The following is an 18,448-nucleotide window of genomic DNA, read 5'->3' on the forward strand; positions in this document are numbered from 1 at the left end:
TACACTTCCCTATAATAGAATGTAGAACACTAGAACCCCAACACATTGACGGCAAAATAGACAATATAACATAATCAGAGCACCTTCATATTCTTTGGAACTCAAGTTTTGGGTTAGAACTCGAGTTTGTCTTAAGTTCCAAAAATGTGCTATATAAATAAATAATTTTATTTGGATTTTATTATCTTAAATTTTTTCTAAAATTGTGTTATTTAGCAAATTTTTTTCCTCACATTGTCTATATACACTTCCCTATAATAGAATGTAGAACACTAGAACCCCAACACATTGACGGCAAAATAGACAATATAACATAATCAGAGCACCTTCATATTCTTTGGAACTCAAGTTTTGGGTTAGAACTCGAGTTTGTCTTAAGTTCCAAAAATGTGCTATATAAATAAATAACTTTATTTGGATTTTATTATCTTAAATTTTTTCTAAAATTGTGTTATTTAGCAAATTTTTTTCCTCACATTGTCTATATATAATTGTGTAAAATGTATCTACATTTAAATTTATACTGACACAATTTTTTTGATGGAAAATTTTATTGATATGTTCGAATGGTAGGATTTGGTCACATGAATTTGGATTTGGGTGATTAAAATCTAAATATTTTGTTTGGATAGTTTAAATAGGGTTAAGGATTTGGTCGTCAAGGGTTTTAAACCTTAAAATCTTTAAATTTGTAATAACTTATAAACTCATAGAATTTTAAAAAACTCATAATATATACTTCAATATTTATAGATTTAGAATAAAGGCATTTCAAATCTATCACTTTAAAGTTCTAATCAAAATTCAAGTATCCAAATGCAACTTATATGAATATAATTTTTCAAATTTTCTTGTGTTTGGTAATTTATTAAAAAAAAATTGTTAAAAGAAAATTATATTTATGTTGAGAAGTGGGAAACCATGCATGATGAAAGTTACATTCTTGGTATGATAAGGTCAAAATTCAAAAATGGAACTGTTGGAAAAACTAAAAGTTGTTCATTACAATTTACTATTACCTTGTGAATCTTTTGTTCATTGTGCTCGTAAAAAGAACATAAACAGAAAGAGTTACATGCTGATGCCACTAGATATGCTCTTTAAAAAAAAGATGTTTTGTGTTTTATTTTTGCAAAGTAAAAATGCAGAAAAAACCAAAAGAAGAAGAAGAAGAAGAAGAAAAAGGTGACTCTGTCCTTGTGGTAGGAATGTTATAGGCTCTTAATACATCTTTCTATAAAAAGAAAAAATAGATTTGTAGGTGTGTATTCACCATCCTGTTTCATTTAACCCTATCATGTAGCTTGGGATCACTCAAGTACTAGATGGGGCATACCATTACTCGACTCACAGGCTTGGACTTTACAAGGCGATGCCTTGTGAGGACTTCCCATCAGGCCATAGAGATAGAAGGAGTACATCATAATTAAAGTTCAACAAATGAAACTGAAAATAAAGAAGTCACTCGCAACCATATTTTTTGGAAAACAATTTTATCTCACGCTAAACTAAATAAAATAAGCTAAAAGATAAATTTTCCACTCGTTTTAAGATTACCTCAAATTAATAATATAAAATAAGATAGTTTTTTGAAAAATGTTAATGTCAAAAGAAACGATGCGTTAGTTTTTTTTTGTTTTTTTGTTTTGGTTACGTGTTCTAAGAATGAATGAAGAAAGTGAATTGTGATTGTGGAAGGAACGAATTTTTCCCCAATCATGTATTGTTCGCCTTGGCAATGGGTTGAGGAGCCGATGTCACCCTCACGAATTTGTTTATTCCCACATCGGGGAGAGAGGCCTCCCACCCTTGCCTTTTAAGCACTTGGCCTAAGAAATGGTGTACCATAGTGTGTGTGATGTGAGCAAGTCTCAAAAATTGCGCATGCATGCACTATGCACTCCTTCGCTTAGGCTCAATGCTATAAAAGCAGAGGGGGAAGGTGGGGGTTTCCCCTTAAACCCCAAACGGTGGGAGAGGAACAACTCTTTCCCCAATCATGTATTGTTCGCTTTAGGAATGAGCCGAGGAACCGATGCCACTCTCAAGAATTTGTTCAATCCCACATCGGGGAGAGACGCCTCCCGCCCTTGCCTTATAAGCACTTGGTCTAAGAAAGGGTATATCATAGTGTATGTGATCAAAACCTTGAGGATTAGGCCTGCGCCCCGTGCTGCTAATTTCAAAGAGGACAATACCTAATTGGGGTTCGAAACTAAGTTTCCTCCCACAACTACTATCCAAATTAAATATGTATTCTAGTTGGGCAAGTTGGTACCTCTCCAAGCCATAAGTACTCAAGGGAGAATTTTCCTTTAAAGTTCTTAAAATACTCAGGAAATAGGGTTTTAGGCTTCCATGTATATTGACAAATTCATTGTCATATACTTCATTGATTTTAGGCTTCCATGTATACTCTGATTTCTTATTGCAAGATCTTTGTTCTGGCTCTTTGAGGTCTTTAGCACTCACAAGGGGAAAAAATCAATGTGCGTACTTATTAGCAGAGGCAAGCATTATTAGTTAGTGTAAAATACAATTAACATTCCGAGGTTTAGGCTGATGCCAGCCAAATCCAAGCTTTGTCAAAACTTTTGTAGAGAAGCTTTTGTGGTGTACTCAATTCTACCAACTTTTTTTGTAAGCCAATATTTAACAGATATTTTGGGTGTTAGTTATCAGAGACTTTGTTCCTAATTATAGTTAATTGAATTTCCTTTAGTGCCAAAAAAAAAAAAAAAAAAAAATTCTTTGTAACTTATTTTATTAAATTTTCTAGTGACAATTATAAAAGAAGAGGCCAAGAGTCTTGTATTTTTATTTTATTTTTTCAAATTTGAAGGGTTTTATAATTTAATGTGGCAGGCCCAAACTTATCCAAAAAACAAAAAAAGAATGTGATAAGCCCAAACTGTTGTATTCTGTTTAAAAATGATACCAGCTAAACAAAGCCCAATAGCCCTTTACACAGACCAGGCCTTGTGACCATACATTACAGACCTAAAGCTCATATAGAGACAAAAAAAGAAGAAGAAGAAGGAATTTTATATAATTTAAAATATATAAAGGATAAAATATATATATATATATTTAAAAGGCATTTTAAAAAGTATTTTTCAGAGTCAAAAAAGAAAAAAGAAAAAAAGACTTGAAGTCTTGCACTTAAAAAAAAAATTTAGTTACAGTTAATTTGGGAGAAATGATAAAAAAAAATTCCAAAATTCTGTTATGGTAAAAGCTTTCCAAGTGAAGGAACCGCTGGGTTAGGAGTGTTAGAATGGCTGTTTCTGTAGAGCCAATCTTGGAAATTTGTACCAAAATTTAAGATTGTGTGCAAGATAAACCACTTCTCAACCACAGGTTTTTTTTTTTTTTGCTACAGCACAATCCCTGAGATTATGTAAAGTAGATTCTTATTGATCGGAAGCCAATTAAGCCAACACTGCCAAAGGAAAGAATTTTATTTTAGGGAGCGTATCCAAATCCCAAATCCAACTACCAATAACAATAGATACCCATTATAATTATATATTTAATAGTTCCATATAAAAACACAATCTTAATAAATACTATCTATTAATAAATATAAAATATCATAATTATTAATTTTCTTACTTAATATTTTCTATACAAACACAACTAAAATAAATGTCTATTAATAATTATCATAATTATCAAGTTTCATATTCATATACAAAATAAAAGAGAGAGAAAATAAATTTTTAGATAAAATCATATTTTATCAAACTTTCCACGGACTAATTATATTTTAGGACCAAGATTATGAGGTCTTTCTTTTTTGAGCCCCATGCAATTGCCTAATTTGTCTATCAATTGGACGGTGGATATTAATAATCATATCATGTGTATTTCATGTAATGTAAAGAAAGGACCTCATTATCAATTTTAAAGCAGTTAAATTAAACCCAAATGGAATTTGATTCCTAACAGTTTTAGGAAGGCAAAAAGAGAGTCGGCATAAAGGGATTTTGAGCAGTCAAAAAGCAACAGACCACTATCCCTTCAAACAAAGGAAAACCAAGGAAACACAAAGGTAAAGAATATAAAGTCAGCCTTACAATGATACATCAAATATGCACTCTTTGATGATCACCATGTCTGATCAACCAAGCAAACAAAAATCTCAACTTTAATTCATTTTTTTGCATAGAGTTTTTTGGGGTATCATCAAGTAACCTTAACTCTATTGCTGAAACAAAATTGATATTCTCTAAAATGGGGACAACATCAAAGGCAGAGGTCATGAAGCCAGCACTCCTCAAAGTTGGTATTCCTTTAGCTATATCTGTAGCTGGTTTTGTTTGTGCTAGGATCATGGCAAGGAAAAGTAGTACTGTTCTTAAGGATTATTCATTGCAAACTGAGGTTACTTCTCCCAGAACCAATGTTTGTGATGTGTTTAATGATGAAGATAGCTTTCATAGCTTTCCTTCCACCATGGAAGATGAAGAACCAATGATCAATGACGCTAGTCTTGCAAATATGGTAGATGATTTAGAAAGTGGGATGAAGCCAAAATTTGAAGAGATTTTAGGATTTAGAAGCCAAGTAGAAGATCTTGAAAGGAGAGCATGGGAGCTAGAGAAGCAGTTTGTGAGTTATTGTGATTTAAAAGAGCAAGAGTCTTTGCTTATGGAGCTTAAGAACATGGTGTTATTGGAGATTGCTCATGTTGAGTTCTTGGATAGGGAAATTTCATCCGCGGAGGCTGAGAATGAAAGACTTCGAAATTTGGTAGTACAATTTGTGGGAGTTCTAGAGCAATTAGAACATTGGAAATCAAAAAATGGGTTGCTTCAAAGGAAGGTAAAGAGGCTTTTGAGAAGAACCAAGCAGCAATCACATGTTATAAGAGAGCAAAATATGAAGATTGAAGATACAGAAGCAGAAATTTTGAGAAATTGTGATGAGATAGAAACAAGGTCTAATGTCATCAGGAAATTGGAGGAAGAAGTTAGAGAGCTGCACAAAATTATGGACCAAATGCAGGGGGAAAAAAATGAACTTTTGAATAAGCTTGAGTTGGCAGAAAATTCAGCTTCATCAATCTCCAAGGTTTGAGCATCCTTTGTACATTCGAATGCTTATGCTTATATTTATAACATCCTTTGATATATTAAAATGACACAATTCCATTTAGAAGTAGATGGCAATTTTGATAAGTCACTGGAAGATTAAGTAAACAGAGGCAACAAACATATATGTAGCTAGGATGGGAAGGGGAATTTGAACCCAAGTTCTTCATGGGAAAACTGAATAATTCCACTGAGCCACATGGCTCTTGGCAATTGGAATGAACCATTTAGTTGTGGTTATGAAAGTGGAGTTGAATGTGACAACAAAGTTGTGAGTTTCTATCTTTTTTATTCTTGCTACTAATGCTCTAACTATAATGATTTCTCATTTTGTAGATTGAAGGAGAAGTTATAGCCATGGAAGCTTACAATAAGCTTGTAAATGAACTGGAACATCTCCAGAAGGATCGAGCAGCTGAGGTTGGGGAATTGATTTTCCTAAGATGGATCAATGCATGCTTAAGGCATCAGTTAATGAGAAATCATGAACAACAACAACAACAGCAACAACAACAACAACAGAATCATGACAAGAAAAGTGACTCTGACCCATGTTTTGAAGGTGGCCAAGAAATTGGAAATTGTAGCTTAGAGCATGAATTAGATAACTCTCATTTGGAGCACAATGAGCCTTGCTTTGGTGTAGTTGAGACTGTTGAGGAGAGTAGTGAACATGCTTGTTCCAAAAGGGGAAAGTTACTTCAAAGGCTTAGAAGATGGGTGGAAGGCAGTGATAAGGCAAGAGGGAAATTAGATGATAAAAGAAGGCATGAAATTAAGTGCTTTGCTAGGCATTCTGCTTCTGATGGGGCAGAGGAACAACTTCAAGCAAGGTCTTGTTCTGGTGCATGATCATGGATTATCATATTTCTTTCATATACAAACTTTATATTCATAGCATTAATAAATATTTGCTTGGAAAAGGAGAACTTATTTTCCAAGGGTTAGAAATAATTACCAAAAAAAAAAAAGAGCAAAGAATTTAAACTTCAAAACTGTATATAATCTCAGCAAGTGTAGAAGATCCGCATGGCTTTAGTTTATTCTCTATTGCGTGATGGGTCCAAAAGATGACTTTATGTAATTTTCACGTAGTGAATTAGTGAATATATTCCTTAAATACAGAAATAATATTTTGGTTATAATGGTCTATGGTTGATCTAGATAGCTCTCACTTTTTCTAATATCATTAAATAATTTTAGGTAAACTTTCTCAGATGTGTTAAAAGAGAACTATGATAAATCAAATCTCTTAAATTTTAAATTTGATCTTGATATGTTTGGGTAAAAAAGTTGCTGAAAGTAAATAAAAAATGACCTTAGGTTTGGTATATTCATTACAATTTTTCTAAACTATATTTTCTTTGAATCACAACTTCATTTCGGTCCAATTTGGTTTACTTCAATCTGTTTTGGTCCATTTCAGTCTATTGGTCCACTTCGGTCCATTTTAATCCAATAGGTCCATTCAGTGCTACGCTCCTATCGACCCACATTACCATAGCATTTTGGTTCACTTTGATCCATTTTGATCTAATTCAATCTACTTTGGTCTATTTTGGTCCAATTTGATCAAATTCAGTTCATTTGGTCCATTTTGGTTCACTTTGGCCTATTTCGTCCAATTCAGTTCATTTGATCCATTTTGGTTCACATTAGTGTACGTACTTAAAAATGTAAAAAGATATGTTTGAATTAAAAGTACTTATTCTAAATCCAAATTTATTAAAAAAATATAGATCTCAAACTCGTTTATATACGTATTAAACCTTTCATTGATTTTGACTTTTGAGTGAAAAATATAAGGGTTTGCATGTAGATGTGTGTGCGTTTGCAAAAAATGCAAGTTGATAACCATATTTTTTGGTAAGGGAGAGTTTACATTACGCTTTACAAGAAAAGGCAGGGACTTTGTGCTCGTTTGGATAGGGCATTTTCTTTGCTGCGTTTTCGTTGCTGCGTTTCACTCCTTTTTTTTTTTTTTTTTTTTTACATTTCACGCGTTTTGCAGAACCGGGGGACAAACGGCATTGTAGCTGCACTGTAGTGGTACTGTAGCAGTACTGTTTATGGGACCCACAGCCACTTTATTCATTAAAAAATATTAAAAATGGGTCCCACGGTACTATTTACACATTTAAAAATTATTTTGCTACAGTGTTTTTAGTTTTCAGTTTTCAGTTTTCAGTTTCAGCAACAATAAGTTCAATCCAAACACACCTTTTGTTTGAAAGGGAAGCACGTTTGCCTTAGTCAATATTTAATTGATTCTGGGCTTCATGAATGTATGTTGACCATCTTCTCCAAAAAAAAAAAAAAGTATATATGTTGACCAAAAAATGTATGCTCCTTTATTGATTCTATTTGGAAGGAAAGCATGATTGGCATAGTTAATTGATTTTAGACTTCCATGAATAGCACAAATTCATTGTCGCATAGGAAAGCATGACGGGCAAGTTAATAATCTGGTGATACAATATATTAAATACGTTAGGTTTAAGTTACATTTCGTGTAACTCTAAACTCTAAGAAATGTTATACCAATCAATATATATATATATATATTTTTTTTTTTTTTGAGAAACATCAATATTTTTTAATTGAATGTGAATTTTGACAAATCAATTGTTAGATTACATTATCTTTGTATATTCTCCATACTTGCAAATTTTTAAAGTGATAAAAAATTAATAGTCATGTCATTTATCAATTGTATAAATTTAAGTTTTTATAATTTAAAATAATGTATAAAATATAAGTTTATGGATCAAATGGTAAATAACATCTAATCGGTATGAAAATTGACATGCATGTTTAGAACATGTAATCTAATGGTGGAATTTTCAAAATATAAATTCATTAACAAGTTATTGGATGTTGTAACATTATTTTAGGGTTATACTAGGTGTAACCCATATTAAATTGGCTCCCATGTATGTTGATACAATTTTTTTTTTTAGAAGAATATGTTGATACTAATTAATTTCCAAATCAAATGTGTATATAATTTACGGTCTATATTCACCAAAAGCTTAATAATAAATTATAACTCAATTGGTAATTTCTAGCCCTTTTGACTCCTTTTTTTTTTTTTTGAAAACTCACATTTTTATAAGTCATTATTCTTTATTTATTTATATATATATATATACACACACCGAAAAAAAATATGTAAATAATAATATATAATTGAGCTTAAAATTTATACCCTTTAAAAAAAAGTTTAAAATTTATAAAGATTTCGTATAAAACCTTAACCTTCATTTGTATACCATTAGAGTCTTGTTACATTTCAACCAAAAAAAAAAGAGTCTTGTTACATTATATTTTCTTTAGATGGTAGAATAGATGTCAAGATCCTTATAGCACATAAGTTCACTAGCATTCTTTTTCTTTTTTTTAATTCTTTTTTTATTTTATAGGAGTTCAATAGAATTCTTGAATTGAGATAAATGAAACTTATGCTGTTGAGAAAAAAAGAAAAGAAAAGAAAGATGTGCATACAAGGCTATGAGATTTTTATTTTTAAAAAAGAAAAAAGAAAAAAGAAGTCTAATGCGAAGGAAGAAAAACGAGGACGGTAGTGTACCTGTGTTATGTGGATGAAATCGATGGCGTTATCCTCTCCCATTTCCCAAACAAAACAAAAGCCATTGATTTCAAGTTTCAAGTTTCAAGCTTCAACAACAGGAACAACCTCTCTTCTCTTAACGGTCACTCACTCCAACCAAATCCAAAATGCCAACGTCACTCTCTCTCTCACTCTTCCTTTGTCATCACCACACCCCATCTCTCCTTCATAACCCTCTCACTCACTACAACAACTTTCCCAGTACAAGTACTCTCTCTCTCTCTCTCTCACTATATATATATTGTGGGTTTTGTTTTGTCAAGAATGATAAGCTAAACCAGTTTTGAGCTTTCCACAGGGACAGGTAAGAGGAGACCCTCTAACTCTAACAGAAGAAATCCAAATGGGTTGCCATTTCTCTGCTTATTCTCTTCTTTCAAGTCCAATGACACTGCACAACCAGCCAACGATGGAAGAAGGGCATTGCTTGCTTCTCTCCTCACAACTGGTTAGTCCATGTGTATCATATCTATATAAATTTCGTAAAAGAGTCTCCTTTACTTTGTATTTTTGTAATTTGATCATTTGGGTCTTTAAAGTTATTTATTTTTTTATTTTTTTGGGCTAGTGCTGACAAATTATTATGCCTGATTAAAAAATTTTGGTTCAACACCATTGTCTATGATGTTTTTCTATTTTTCCTTTTGATGAACAATATGTCTTGAGACGCAACTTTAATGGTAGTCAATAAAGTGGCGTTAGTAGTGGCTAGAATTAATAAGAACTTGTCAGACTAAGCAGTTGTGAAAATGTTAGAGAAAAATATTACGTCTATAGCATTACTGTTTGATGAATGTGCAATTTTCTATGTTCACTTGAATGATTAACATTTATTATGACTCAGCTGCTAGCGTTTGCGCCTGTGATGTGGCTGAGGCTGTAAGCACAAGTAGAAGAGCTGTAAGTTTTTATTTTTGGTTCAGATAATTGCATAAGTTATTTTTGAAGGTGATTGTTTTTGCTAATAGATTAAATAAGGGGAAAAAAGAGTCTTTACAGTTGTAAAATCATGTAGCTCTTTTTGTTTGCTGCAGCTAAGAGGAGCAAAAGTACCTGAAAGTGAATTTACAACCCTCCCCAATGGTCTGAAGTTAGTAATTCTGTCATTGCTTATTTATAATTTTCTTGTTTATATTATTTTGTTTTCTTGTTTTCCTATGCTTTAAATCTACTATAATTTCCTTAGATATGATGCCTTGAACTCTAGTAAGTTACTTGTAACTGCATTTTTCATTTGATAAAATGTTACATTAGATGGTTGTACCCAAAAAGGAATTTTCCTTCTAACTAATTTATATATAAAATTTTCTTCTATGATTAGTTTCTACTTTCCAGCATGAGATTGTGTCAGAATTTTTCCTATACTTTGTCTCTTAATATATGGAATAGAACAGTTTAAGTTGTAGCTTCATAACCCTAAGTTGAAAGTATTGTTTAGTTGGTTAATTTCATTCATAGAAGTCACATTTCAGTTCTCACATGCAAATTTATGCTGAAATTCTTATGTATATATTTTTCAGGTATTATGATTTGAAGGTTGGGGGTGGAGCTAAGGCTGAAAAGGGATCCCGGGTTGCAGTATGGTTGTAACCTGCTTAAATTTCAATATTGAACTTTTATGGGTTACACTGCTTCCTAGAGTATACCAATGCCTACCCATATCATATGCTGAAAATGACTAATTAGTGTTTAATGTATGAAAAATGTATCTGTTAAAATCTGATAATTACTTCATTGATAACTCATAGAATCTATCTCAATTATATTATTTGATGCCTGTCAATGCCTGAGTTCAATACTGAATTCTAAACTATAAGAACCTGCTTTCTAGATTTGTGAGAGATGTTAATATTATGAGTGATTAATATGTGAAAAATAGAAATCTTGTAATTGCTGTATAATTTGTATTTATGCACCATATTAATGTAGAAAATTTGTAATGTCAATATTTTTAATAATTTGACCATGTTTGCCTTTTCAGCCTGGTAACTAATAGATATGTTGTATCATGCTTATGCAAGGGAATTCTAACCTTAAATTCTGATAACTTTAATTCTTTGATAGGTTTAATTGAAGAAATAGATAGAAAGTTAAGGAAATTTGTAACTTTGGTTTCCATATGATTGTTTATGTTCTAAAAGGGAAAATAATTTTAAATTCTTTTTTTCATTTTTTTTTCTGGGGGAATTTCAAGAGGTTCAAAAGCCATTTATCTGGATTAGATGGGCTAATTTCATCACTTTTGGTTGTGAAGCTGTTAAAGTAAAATTACCTAATGAAAGCTATAGCAAACTATCTATGGATTCTAGGTATTGGATAGGTTCATTGCTCTGACCTAGAATATGATTAATCCAGCATGGGATACATGAGCTCCTAGTAAATTACCAAATAGATTGGTAAGTCGGGCATTCCTGCACATCAAGTGAAACCACAAATGCATATCTGGATTAGATGGGCTAATTTCATCACTTTTGGTTGTGAAGCTGTTGAAGTAAAATTACCTAATGAAAGCTATAGCAAACTATCTATGGATTCTAGGTATTGGATAGGTTCATTGCTCTGACCTAGAATATGATTAATCCAGCATGGGATACATGAGCTCCTAGTAAATTACCAAATAGATTGGTAAGTCGGGCATTCCTGCACATCAAGTGAAACCACAAATGCATATCTTTTTGAATGGTTGAATATTTAGATTGCACTGACATGATGTGGAATTAGTGTATATTGTATAACAATGAACCTTCTCTAGTTTCATAATTGCATGCATACATAGTCAACACTATACTCTTGCATATCATCTGGTAACTAATAACATTCAAATATTATAAATTTGCTTATGTATATAGGTTCACTACGTTGCTAAATGGAAGGGTGTCACTTTTATGACAAGTAGGCAAGGACTTGGTGTTGGAGGAGGAACGGTAAGATAAGAATGATGCCTTTTTCACAAATTACTATGTATTCCAATAATCATAGCTATTCCTCAAGTATCAAGCCTTCTGCACTGCATATAATTAGGCCATGGGAGAGACGCTCCATATCAGCTTCCTTTAGGTTTGAACACTGTGGAAACTGTGAATGAAATGTAAACTGAGAAGGATAATAAGTGAAGAAACAGTTACATCTAACTAGACTGCAATGTATTGATGCAATCTAAAGAGTCGCCCATTGCACCAGTAAATATCTACTGTGCCTGCTCTATGGAGCAGGCCTCTCACATTATGTGGGTCCCATGAACCTGTGGGGCTCACAGATTGTGAGAGGCCTGCTCCATGGAGCTGGCACAGTGGATACCTCCTCTCCCATTGCACATGTTAAACATCTATTATAAAACCAGCACCCTATTTTGTTGAGCTTGTATAGAGTGGAAACTTTTTGAGAGTTTTTTAAAGACCAGAAAGTACACCTTCAATCTCTGTTATATGCATTCATACAACTCTAGTACTTCAGGTGAATTGCTAATGTTGGGAAATTTGGACCACCCCTGTTGTTACTTATCATTTGAATTAAACAAGTTATTCAATTATGCCAATTTTCAATTCAGAAACAATCAATGTAAGCAAGTAATGGCAAATTAGAAAATGTGTCACCAATCGCACAAAATCACTCACAAGGAAATGGCCATATGGTGACAAAGTGAAAAACCCAAGGAAAACTATCCAAGGAAAAAACCACTACGAGGGAAATTTTTTTCAATAAAGCAAATCCACTATAGCAAGAGAAATTTGACAATCATAAGAAAACCTTTTCCTAGACTCTATTGACCTATAGACAACTTACAGAAAAAACCTTTCACTACTCATGAACATCTTAACTCTTCAACTACACATATTGCTTCCACGGATGATGCACATGCAACCACAACCAGAACCTCAAATCGACAAGATCCTCCTGGAGATTTGTACTCCCCAATAGCACTAGGATGAAAACTCTATGGTTTCAATAGATGTCCAACACTCATTTTGGTGATCTTGGTGTATGGAACAATAAACCTTTCAAGGGTATTCAATGAGAGCGGCAGGAAGACTCTAGGAATATTCAGATCTAGTTTTTCTTGACTCTGTGGCATTCTTACTCTTTTCTTAATTAGGATTACAAAACTATGTTTATACATGTATAGGGTTTGGGTTTAATTGGCTATAAAATGCCTAGGTCAGTGGCTTTTGCAAAACTCGCTCAACCGAGGTGTCTGGCGAGGGATAGGTGACCTCTCAGTTTGAATCTCACTCAACCTAGATGACTGGTGAGGGACTAGTGAACCTCTCTATTGTACTCTCACTCAACCCAGATGAATTAGCGAGTGACTGATGAGTGGTAGGCAAGCCTTTGAACTTCTTCTTTCAGCCCTTCAACACTGATTACTCAATTGCTTATAACTCAAATGAAATTAATACATGGAAATCAATGCGGTTACAATTTAAACTTTGACATGGAATTAGCAACACTAAAATGACCGTAAAAACTAATGAACTTGAATTTTCCCATTGCTTGGGGCTGACCACCGTTCATCAGCCAATTCTCTATTCAATCTTTTTCCAAACAATTGAGTGAAAATTTATTTCACCTTTCATATAAATTTTTATGATGGTTTATGTCTCCTAACCTTTTTTGTAAACTAGGCCACATGCACCAAGCAATCGTACGACTACACTAAACCAGGGGTTGATATTTAACATGTTAGTTTATGAACTGTACAATTTGTAGCATGGAGTCCTTTTGATTCTAATCAGTATCTTAAAAATACTATGGAAAAAATTGTCTAGCAACAGAATCTATGCAATCTGCACCCAAACGTACTACACTGTCATCATGAAGTGTTTTTATGTCTGTTGTTTCTGTTTGTGTACATGCATCTCATAATATTAGTACAAATATTCACATCTTACCAAGCGTTTCCAATGCAAGTTCAATGTTCTAAACTTCCAGGTCTGTACCCTGTTTCAATGCTCTTGTGCATGAAAAACTTTTGCTTCTTGTTTAATATTGATATGCTTGAATTGCTGCAGCCATATGGATTTGATGTAGGCGAGTCAGAGAGGGGAAATGTCCTTAGAGGATTGGATCTAGGTGTACAAGGCATGAAGGTTGGAGGCCAGGTGAGACCAGTTTTGGAACAGAAACTTCCTTGTTATATCTTTGAAACTGTTATAGTAGGACCTTACAATTTCCAAAAGTACATAAGTAATTCCTTTCTGGAAGTGTGTCCTTCAAGTGTGTCACAATTTCAAACTGATTGACTACAAAGAGGATATACTTGGTAGTTTTAGGATCATTTTTCCCCTTTTCCTTTTTGATCCCATGAGATTGTATAAATAAGAATTTTATGATCGAGACTTTGAGATCAAAATTCTTAGCAATTGGTGGCATGTACATTTCTTACAAATTTAAAGTTCTTTATGAGAAGGAGAAAGCAGGTGAAGGTTTCATGCTCACATGCCTACATTTTGATCTTTATGAGAAGGGGAAAGGGCATTATTGTAGTTGGTTGCAGTTATAGCCTTTGTCAAGTGTTTGATCATTTAGTTTTATGCAGCGATTACTTATTGTTCCTCCTGAGCTAGCTTATGGAAGCAAAGGAGTCCAGGAAATCCCTCCCAATGCAACAATAGAGGTAACTTGTTTTTATCTCTTTCCCAAGATTTCTTACATGAAGATTAAGAGCAAAGTTAAGTTTTAGCATGTACTCAAATGGTCCATTGTATTTTGAATATATATGAGATATATGGGCATCGTGTTTGATGGGGTCTTCAATTGGCTGTTGTAGCAGTTAGCATATGATTAGCTTTGCCATGGTTAGATCATCAGTCAAGAGATCACATCATTTTTTTTCTTTCTCAAAATGAAACAGTAACTTTCTTTATGCCTAAGCTTAAAATGTTAGATCGCAGAGCTAAGAGGTATAGTGGCTAAGAATGTCTGTATCCATAGGTTATTATTTCTTAATTGCGTCAATTTGTGGAGTTGAAAATCTTCTAATTATTTGTTCCACTTTTAGCTATAATAAACTAAATTCTTTTGAATCTTTTCTGCAATAAATAATAAGATTACTAGGGTTTAAGATATGCTATGTGGTTTTCTGTGCTTCAAGCATGGCCTTTGATGCTTATTACTTATCAGCTAACATTTTGGTGAGAAATGACATGTCTGGGCTACAAAGCTTGACTTCCCATCTTTCATATAAGAACATAATTTCCGATAACACACCGTGCTCTGTCAGAATTAATCTATCACCATAGATGTTATTAATCAATTTACTTTTACATTCCTTTCACCTTTTCTTCACCTTTCTAATATGGACTCTTCTCTACATGCATCTTTACTGTTTTCTATCTTCATTGGACTGCAGTTGGATGTTGAACTACTGGCCATCAAACAAAGCCCATTTGGGTAAGTATTGGGTTATGAGAACAAAAAATATTGACCTTTGAGTGTCCTATATTCCAATTCCCTGGCGGTTAATTTCTGTTATTAATTTGTTGTGCAGGTCTCCTGTAAAAATTGTTGAAGGTTGATGCTGTTATGCCCTCCTGATGCTGTCATGTTGGTAATGATTTGTTCATATGGAATTGAAGGATGAAAACTTGTGGGAGAAAAGGATTTCTTCCTTGTATATGCCTTTACTGTGAACCACAGACTTCAGTTTCATTTGTTCCTGGACCAAATAAAGACTACATAAATTGATAATGTATGTAATTGTTCTTGTAAGTACTGTTGACCTTTAATATCCTTCAACTTTTCAGTTTCTCAAAATTTATCTCAAGTTCCCCTGCTTTTCTAAATGTTCTACTCTGAATTTATTTGTAAATCCTAACACGAAATTGTTACCTGGTGGAAGACATGGAAAATAAGGATACCAGAGAGGAGAAAATGGAAAAGAACTCATTTTGATTGTGCTTTCTTATGTTTCCGAACAGATAGATGGTTTGATTTGTTTTTCCATGGAAGACAGTCAACAAATTGGATTTCTTATTTGGTAACATTCTCTTGTTCATTTGTTTTAGTATGAGACTTCTTGGACCGCTTGGTCATTGCATATTATTATGAAAATAGATTGTCTTTAAGTTTTCTTGTAGTCTATTGTTATGGCTCCCACTTGTCTCACGACTGATACACGTGATCATTTACTAAAGGGAAGAACACTGAGAAGTAGTAGTGCAGGGGCCACTATGTTGTGGAATTCTATCTTACAATTCTTTAATTAACTGTAATTTTCTCAATCCAAATTTTCAATATTTTCATGATTTTTTGCTCAACAACATGAAAAGACAAGGAAAATCTCCCAACTCTTTAACTGGGTATTAAGGCCATTTCTGTTAAAAGCTCTCTCAAGTACAGCTAGAAATGCGTCCCTATGGACACCTTGGAAGAGGAATCCACCTCTCCAATAAATGCCAAAAGTTTCATGGTTTTTTATATAGATTCTTGTGCCCAATTTATTCCTTGCTATATTTACTCCCTCTTCTTTCCTGCACGTAAGATGATCTTTTCATCTCTTCTTCCCCTTTGCACACGCAAAATGGTCATCAAGCCAAACACAACACCACACTGCCTTTGTAGCTGTATCTTCTTTCTTCTTTTCCTTGGTCTTCAGTGTTCTTCTTAAAAGGCCTGTCCAAATTGTGGCTCCATTGAAGTCCCATATCCTCTAAGCACAAACCCCAACTGCGGTGACCCAGACAACTCTCTTCGTTGTGATCCCCACTCTTAACAAAGTTTATTTTGGCCCTCAGTGGAGTTCTTATCCTGCACTCAACATAATGGCTTCATCTCAACGCATGGTGGTGCAACCATCGGCTTGGCTGCCTGATAGATGTGTTACTCAAGACATGCTAGTGAGTGAGGGCCTCTGGTTGAATCAGTCTCTCCCTTTCAACGTCACTTCATCCAACACAATCTTCCTCTTAACTGTTCACCGCGGCTTTTAATCTCTCCTCTCAATTGCACTCATTCTAGTCTTTGTCACCGTTACTTGGATAGCTCGGCTTCACAATTCAGTTTGTAGAACCTTCAGAAGCATCATTCATTTGGATCCTGAGAAGCCTGCTGTTCAATGGGAAGAGGGATTGGAAATTCAATGGACTCCCCCCACCAGAACTAGTTTGTATGACTCAACTTGATTGCTCAAGGGCTTCCAAGTGTTTACCTTCTGGTCTAAATGGCTGCCTCCATTGCCTTTGCAACAAGGGATACCACTGGGACCATGGTGTTGGAATGTGCTTGAGAAAGAAGAGAAACACTAAGGCTAGCTTCAGCTTAAAGGTTTCCATGGGGGTGATCTCCTTTTTCTCTCTAGCAGTAGCAATGACTGCTATTGCAGTAAGAAGATCCTGGAAACTCTCCAACCAGTAGGCAAGGCCGCAAGGGCGGCCAAGGCAAGAGAGGACATGTTGACATCAAGCAATGGTGGGAAATCTTCATGGAGGTTTCACCTAAAAGAGATGAAGAAAGCTACAAATAACTTCTCCAAAGAAAGGGTTTTAGGGAGTGGTGGTTTTGGTGAGGTCTACAAAGGTGAGCTTCAAGATGGGACTATTGTGGCTGTTAATAAATCCGCTATAGTGGGTAGCATCAAAATTCAAAGGCACAGAACAAGTTCTCAATGAAGTTGGTATACTTTCTCAAGTCAATCACAAGAACCTAGTCAAACTCTTGGAATGGGAAATTAGGGCTTAACATGATTGTTGCTTTGGAGAATAGCAAATTAACTTTTGGATTTGGAGAAGGCAATTGCATAAATATAGCTTGACTTGGGAAATTGGGATTGTCTTTAAAAAGGAAAGCATTAACTTAAGGTTTATAGTTTTCATTTGCGTGTGAATCATGATGGCAATCAATATCAAATTGTATAATGTCTTTTTTTTTTTTTTTTTGGATGAGAATTGTATAATGTTTGTTGCACCATATTTTCGCCCACAAAATTAAAGTAGAATACTAATTTAGTAATTAATAGAGCTTTTTTTAACAATTCATTTATTGTGGAGTGTATCAATTTTTTTTTTAATTTTATTTACCTTACTACAAATAATAAAAATCCGTACATATGATTACAAGTATTAAGTATTTTTGGAAAATTTCAACCTATAGCGTCTGCTTCGGATAATAATTTTTTATCTTCAAACCAAGACATTAATCAGTTTTTACTGTAGACGGAAAATAAATCACATATCTCTTATACAACCATTAAAACTTTATCAATTGAATTAATTGGAACCCACAAATATCAATTTTTTATTATACATATGAATATATCAATCGTTCAAAAAAAAAAAGCTATAGATCAATAAAGCAATATATGTCTTTATATCTGTTTTTATTGTGAATAGAATTGCATATTTAATAATAGAAACAACCCCAAAAAATGCATATTCAATGCAAAACAACCTATATTTAATATATTTATTAAATAACATTAACATAAATTTTATGATAAAATGTAAAACTAACCTTCTAAGTTTTTTCACATTTCATTTCAGTCCTTTAGCTTTACTTTTGTTCATTTCAGTTCTCTAACTTTCAAGTTTATTCAATTAAGACTTTTCCAACATCTTTTGTTATATGTTGTGATTAAATTTTCAATTTTATAAATTTTTCTTCAAATTTTTTAAATAAAAAAATTCAATAAATGATTGAAAAATATTTTCCAATTTTCAAAAATTTTTAACAAAAATTGACAAAAATGCCTTAATTGAATATATTTAAAACTACTAAAATAAACAAA

The 18,448-nt window shown here is 33.3% G+C and overlaps 2 protein-coding genes and 1 pseudogene across 3 annotated transcripts; all 3 read left to right on the plus strand.

Annotated features, from left to right (window-relative positions):
* Nucleotides 1-4,119: 4,119 nt before the first annotated feature.
* On the plus strand, nucleotides 4,120-6,101 carry LOC115954050 (protein CHUP1, chloroplastic). Its single transcript, XM_031071903.1, has 2 exons — nucleotides 4,120-5,076; nucleotides 5,433-6,101. The coding sequence occupies exons 1-2, from the start codon at nucleotides 4,237-4,239 to the stop codon at nucleotides 5,946-5,948; spliced, it is 1,356 nt and encodes a 451-aa protein (XP_030927763.1). The 5' UTR covers nucleotides 4,120-4,236; the 3' UTR covers nucleotides 5,949-6,101.
* A 2,567-nt stretch (nucleotides 6,102-8,668) lies between these two features.
* Nucleotides 8,669-15,509, plus strand: LOC115952587 (peptidyl-prolyl cis-trans isomerase FKBP16-4, chloroplastic). 2 transcript variants are annotated; one of them, XM_031069757.1, is made up of 10 exons: nucleotides 8,669-8,934; nucleotides 9,026-9,175; nucleotides 9,572-9,627; nucleotides 9,762-9,817; nucleotides 10,248-10,305; nucleotides 11,577-11,651; nucleotides 13,737-13,826; nucleotides 14,264-14,341; nucleotides 15,077-15,117; nucleotides 15,215-15,509. In XM_031069757.1, exons 1-10 carry the CDS (start codon nucleotides 8,835-8,837, stop codon nucleotides 15,240-15,242), a joined length of 732 nt encoding a protein of 243 aa, XP_030925617.1. In that variant the 5' UTR covers nucleotides 8,669-8,834; the 3' UTR covers nucleotides 15,243-15,509. The 2 variants fall into 2 exon arrangements, with proteins under 2 accessions (XP_030925617.1, XP_030925618.1); XM_031069758.1 differs by having other exon boundaries at nucleotides 8,685-8,934; nucleotides 10,248-10,263.
* Nucleotides 15,510-15,790: 281 nt separating this feature from the next.
* LOC115952584 lies at nucleotides 15,791-17,587 on the plus strand (annotated as a pseudogene).
* Nucleotides 17,588-18,448: the final 861 nt, after the last annotated feature.

Source organism: Quercus lobata, chromosome 7, assembly GCF_001633185.2.
Source record: "Quercus lobata isolate SW786 chromosome 7, ValleyOak3.0 Primary Assembly, whole genome shotgun sequence".
Lineage (NCBI taxonomy): Eukaryota > Viridiplantae > Streptophyta > Magnoliopsida > Fagales > Fagaceae > Quercus > Quercus lobata.

Excerpts from the sequence above, each read along its gene's own strand:
- LOC115954050 (XM_031071903.1), top strand. The coding sequence starts at position 4,237 with ATGGGGACAACATCAAAGGCAGAGGTCATGAAGCCAGCACTCCTCAAA. Across the intron at positions 5,077-5,432 it reads CAGCTTCATCAATCTCCAAG|ATTGAAGGAGAAGTTATAGC; the intron begins GTTTGAGCATCC and ends CTCATTTTGTAG.
- LOC115952587 (XM_031069757.1), top strand. The coding sequence starts at position 8,835 with ATGCCAACGTCACTCTCTCTCTCACTCTTCCTTTGTCATCACCACACC. Across the intron at positions 10,306-11,576 it reads AAAAGGGATCCCGGGTTGCA|GTTCACTACGTTGCTAAATG; the intron begins GTATGGTTGTAA and ends TTATGTATATAG. Across the intron at positions 11,652-13,736 it reads TTGGTGTTGGAGGAGGAACG|CCATATGGATTTGATGTAGG; the intron begins GTAAGATAAGAA and ends GAATTGCTGCAG.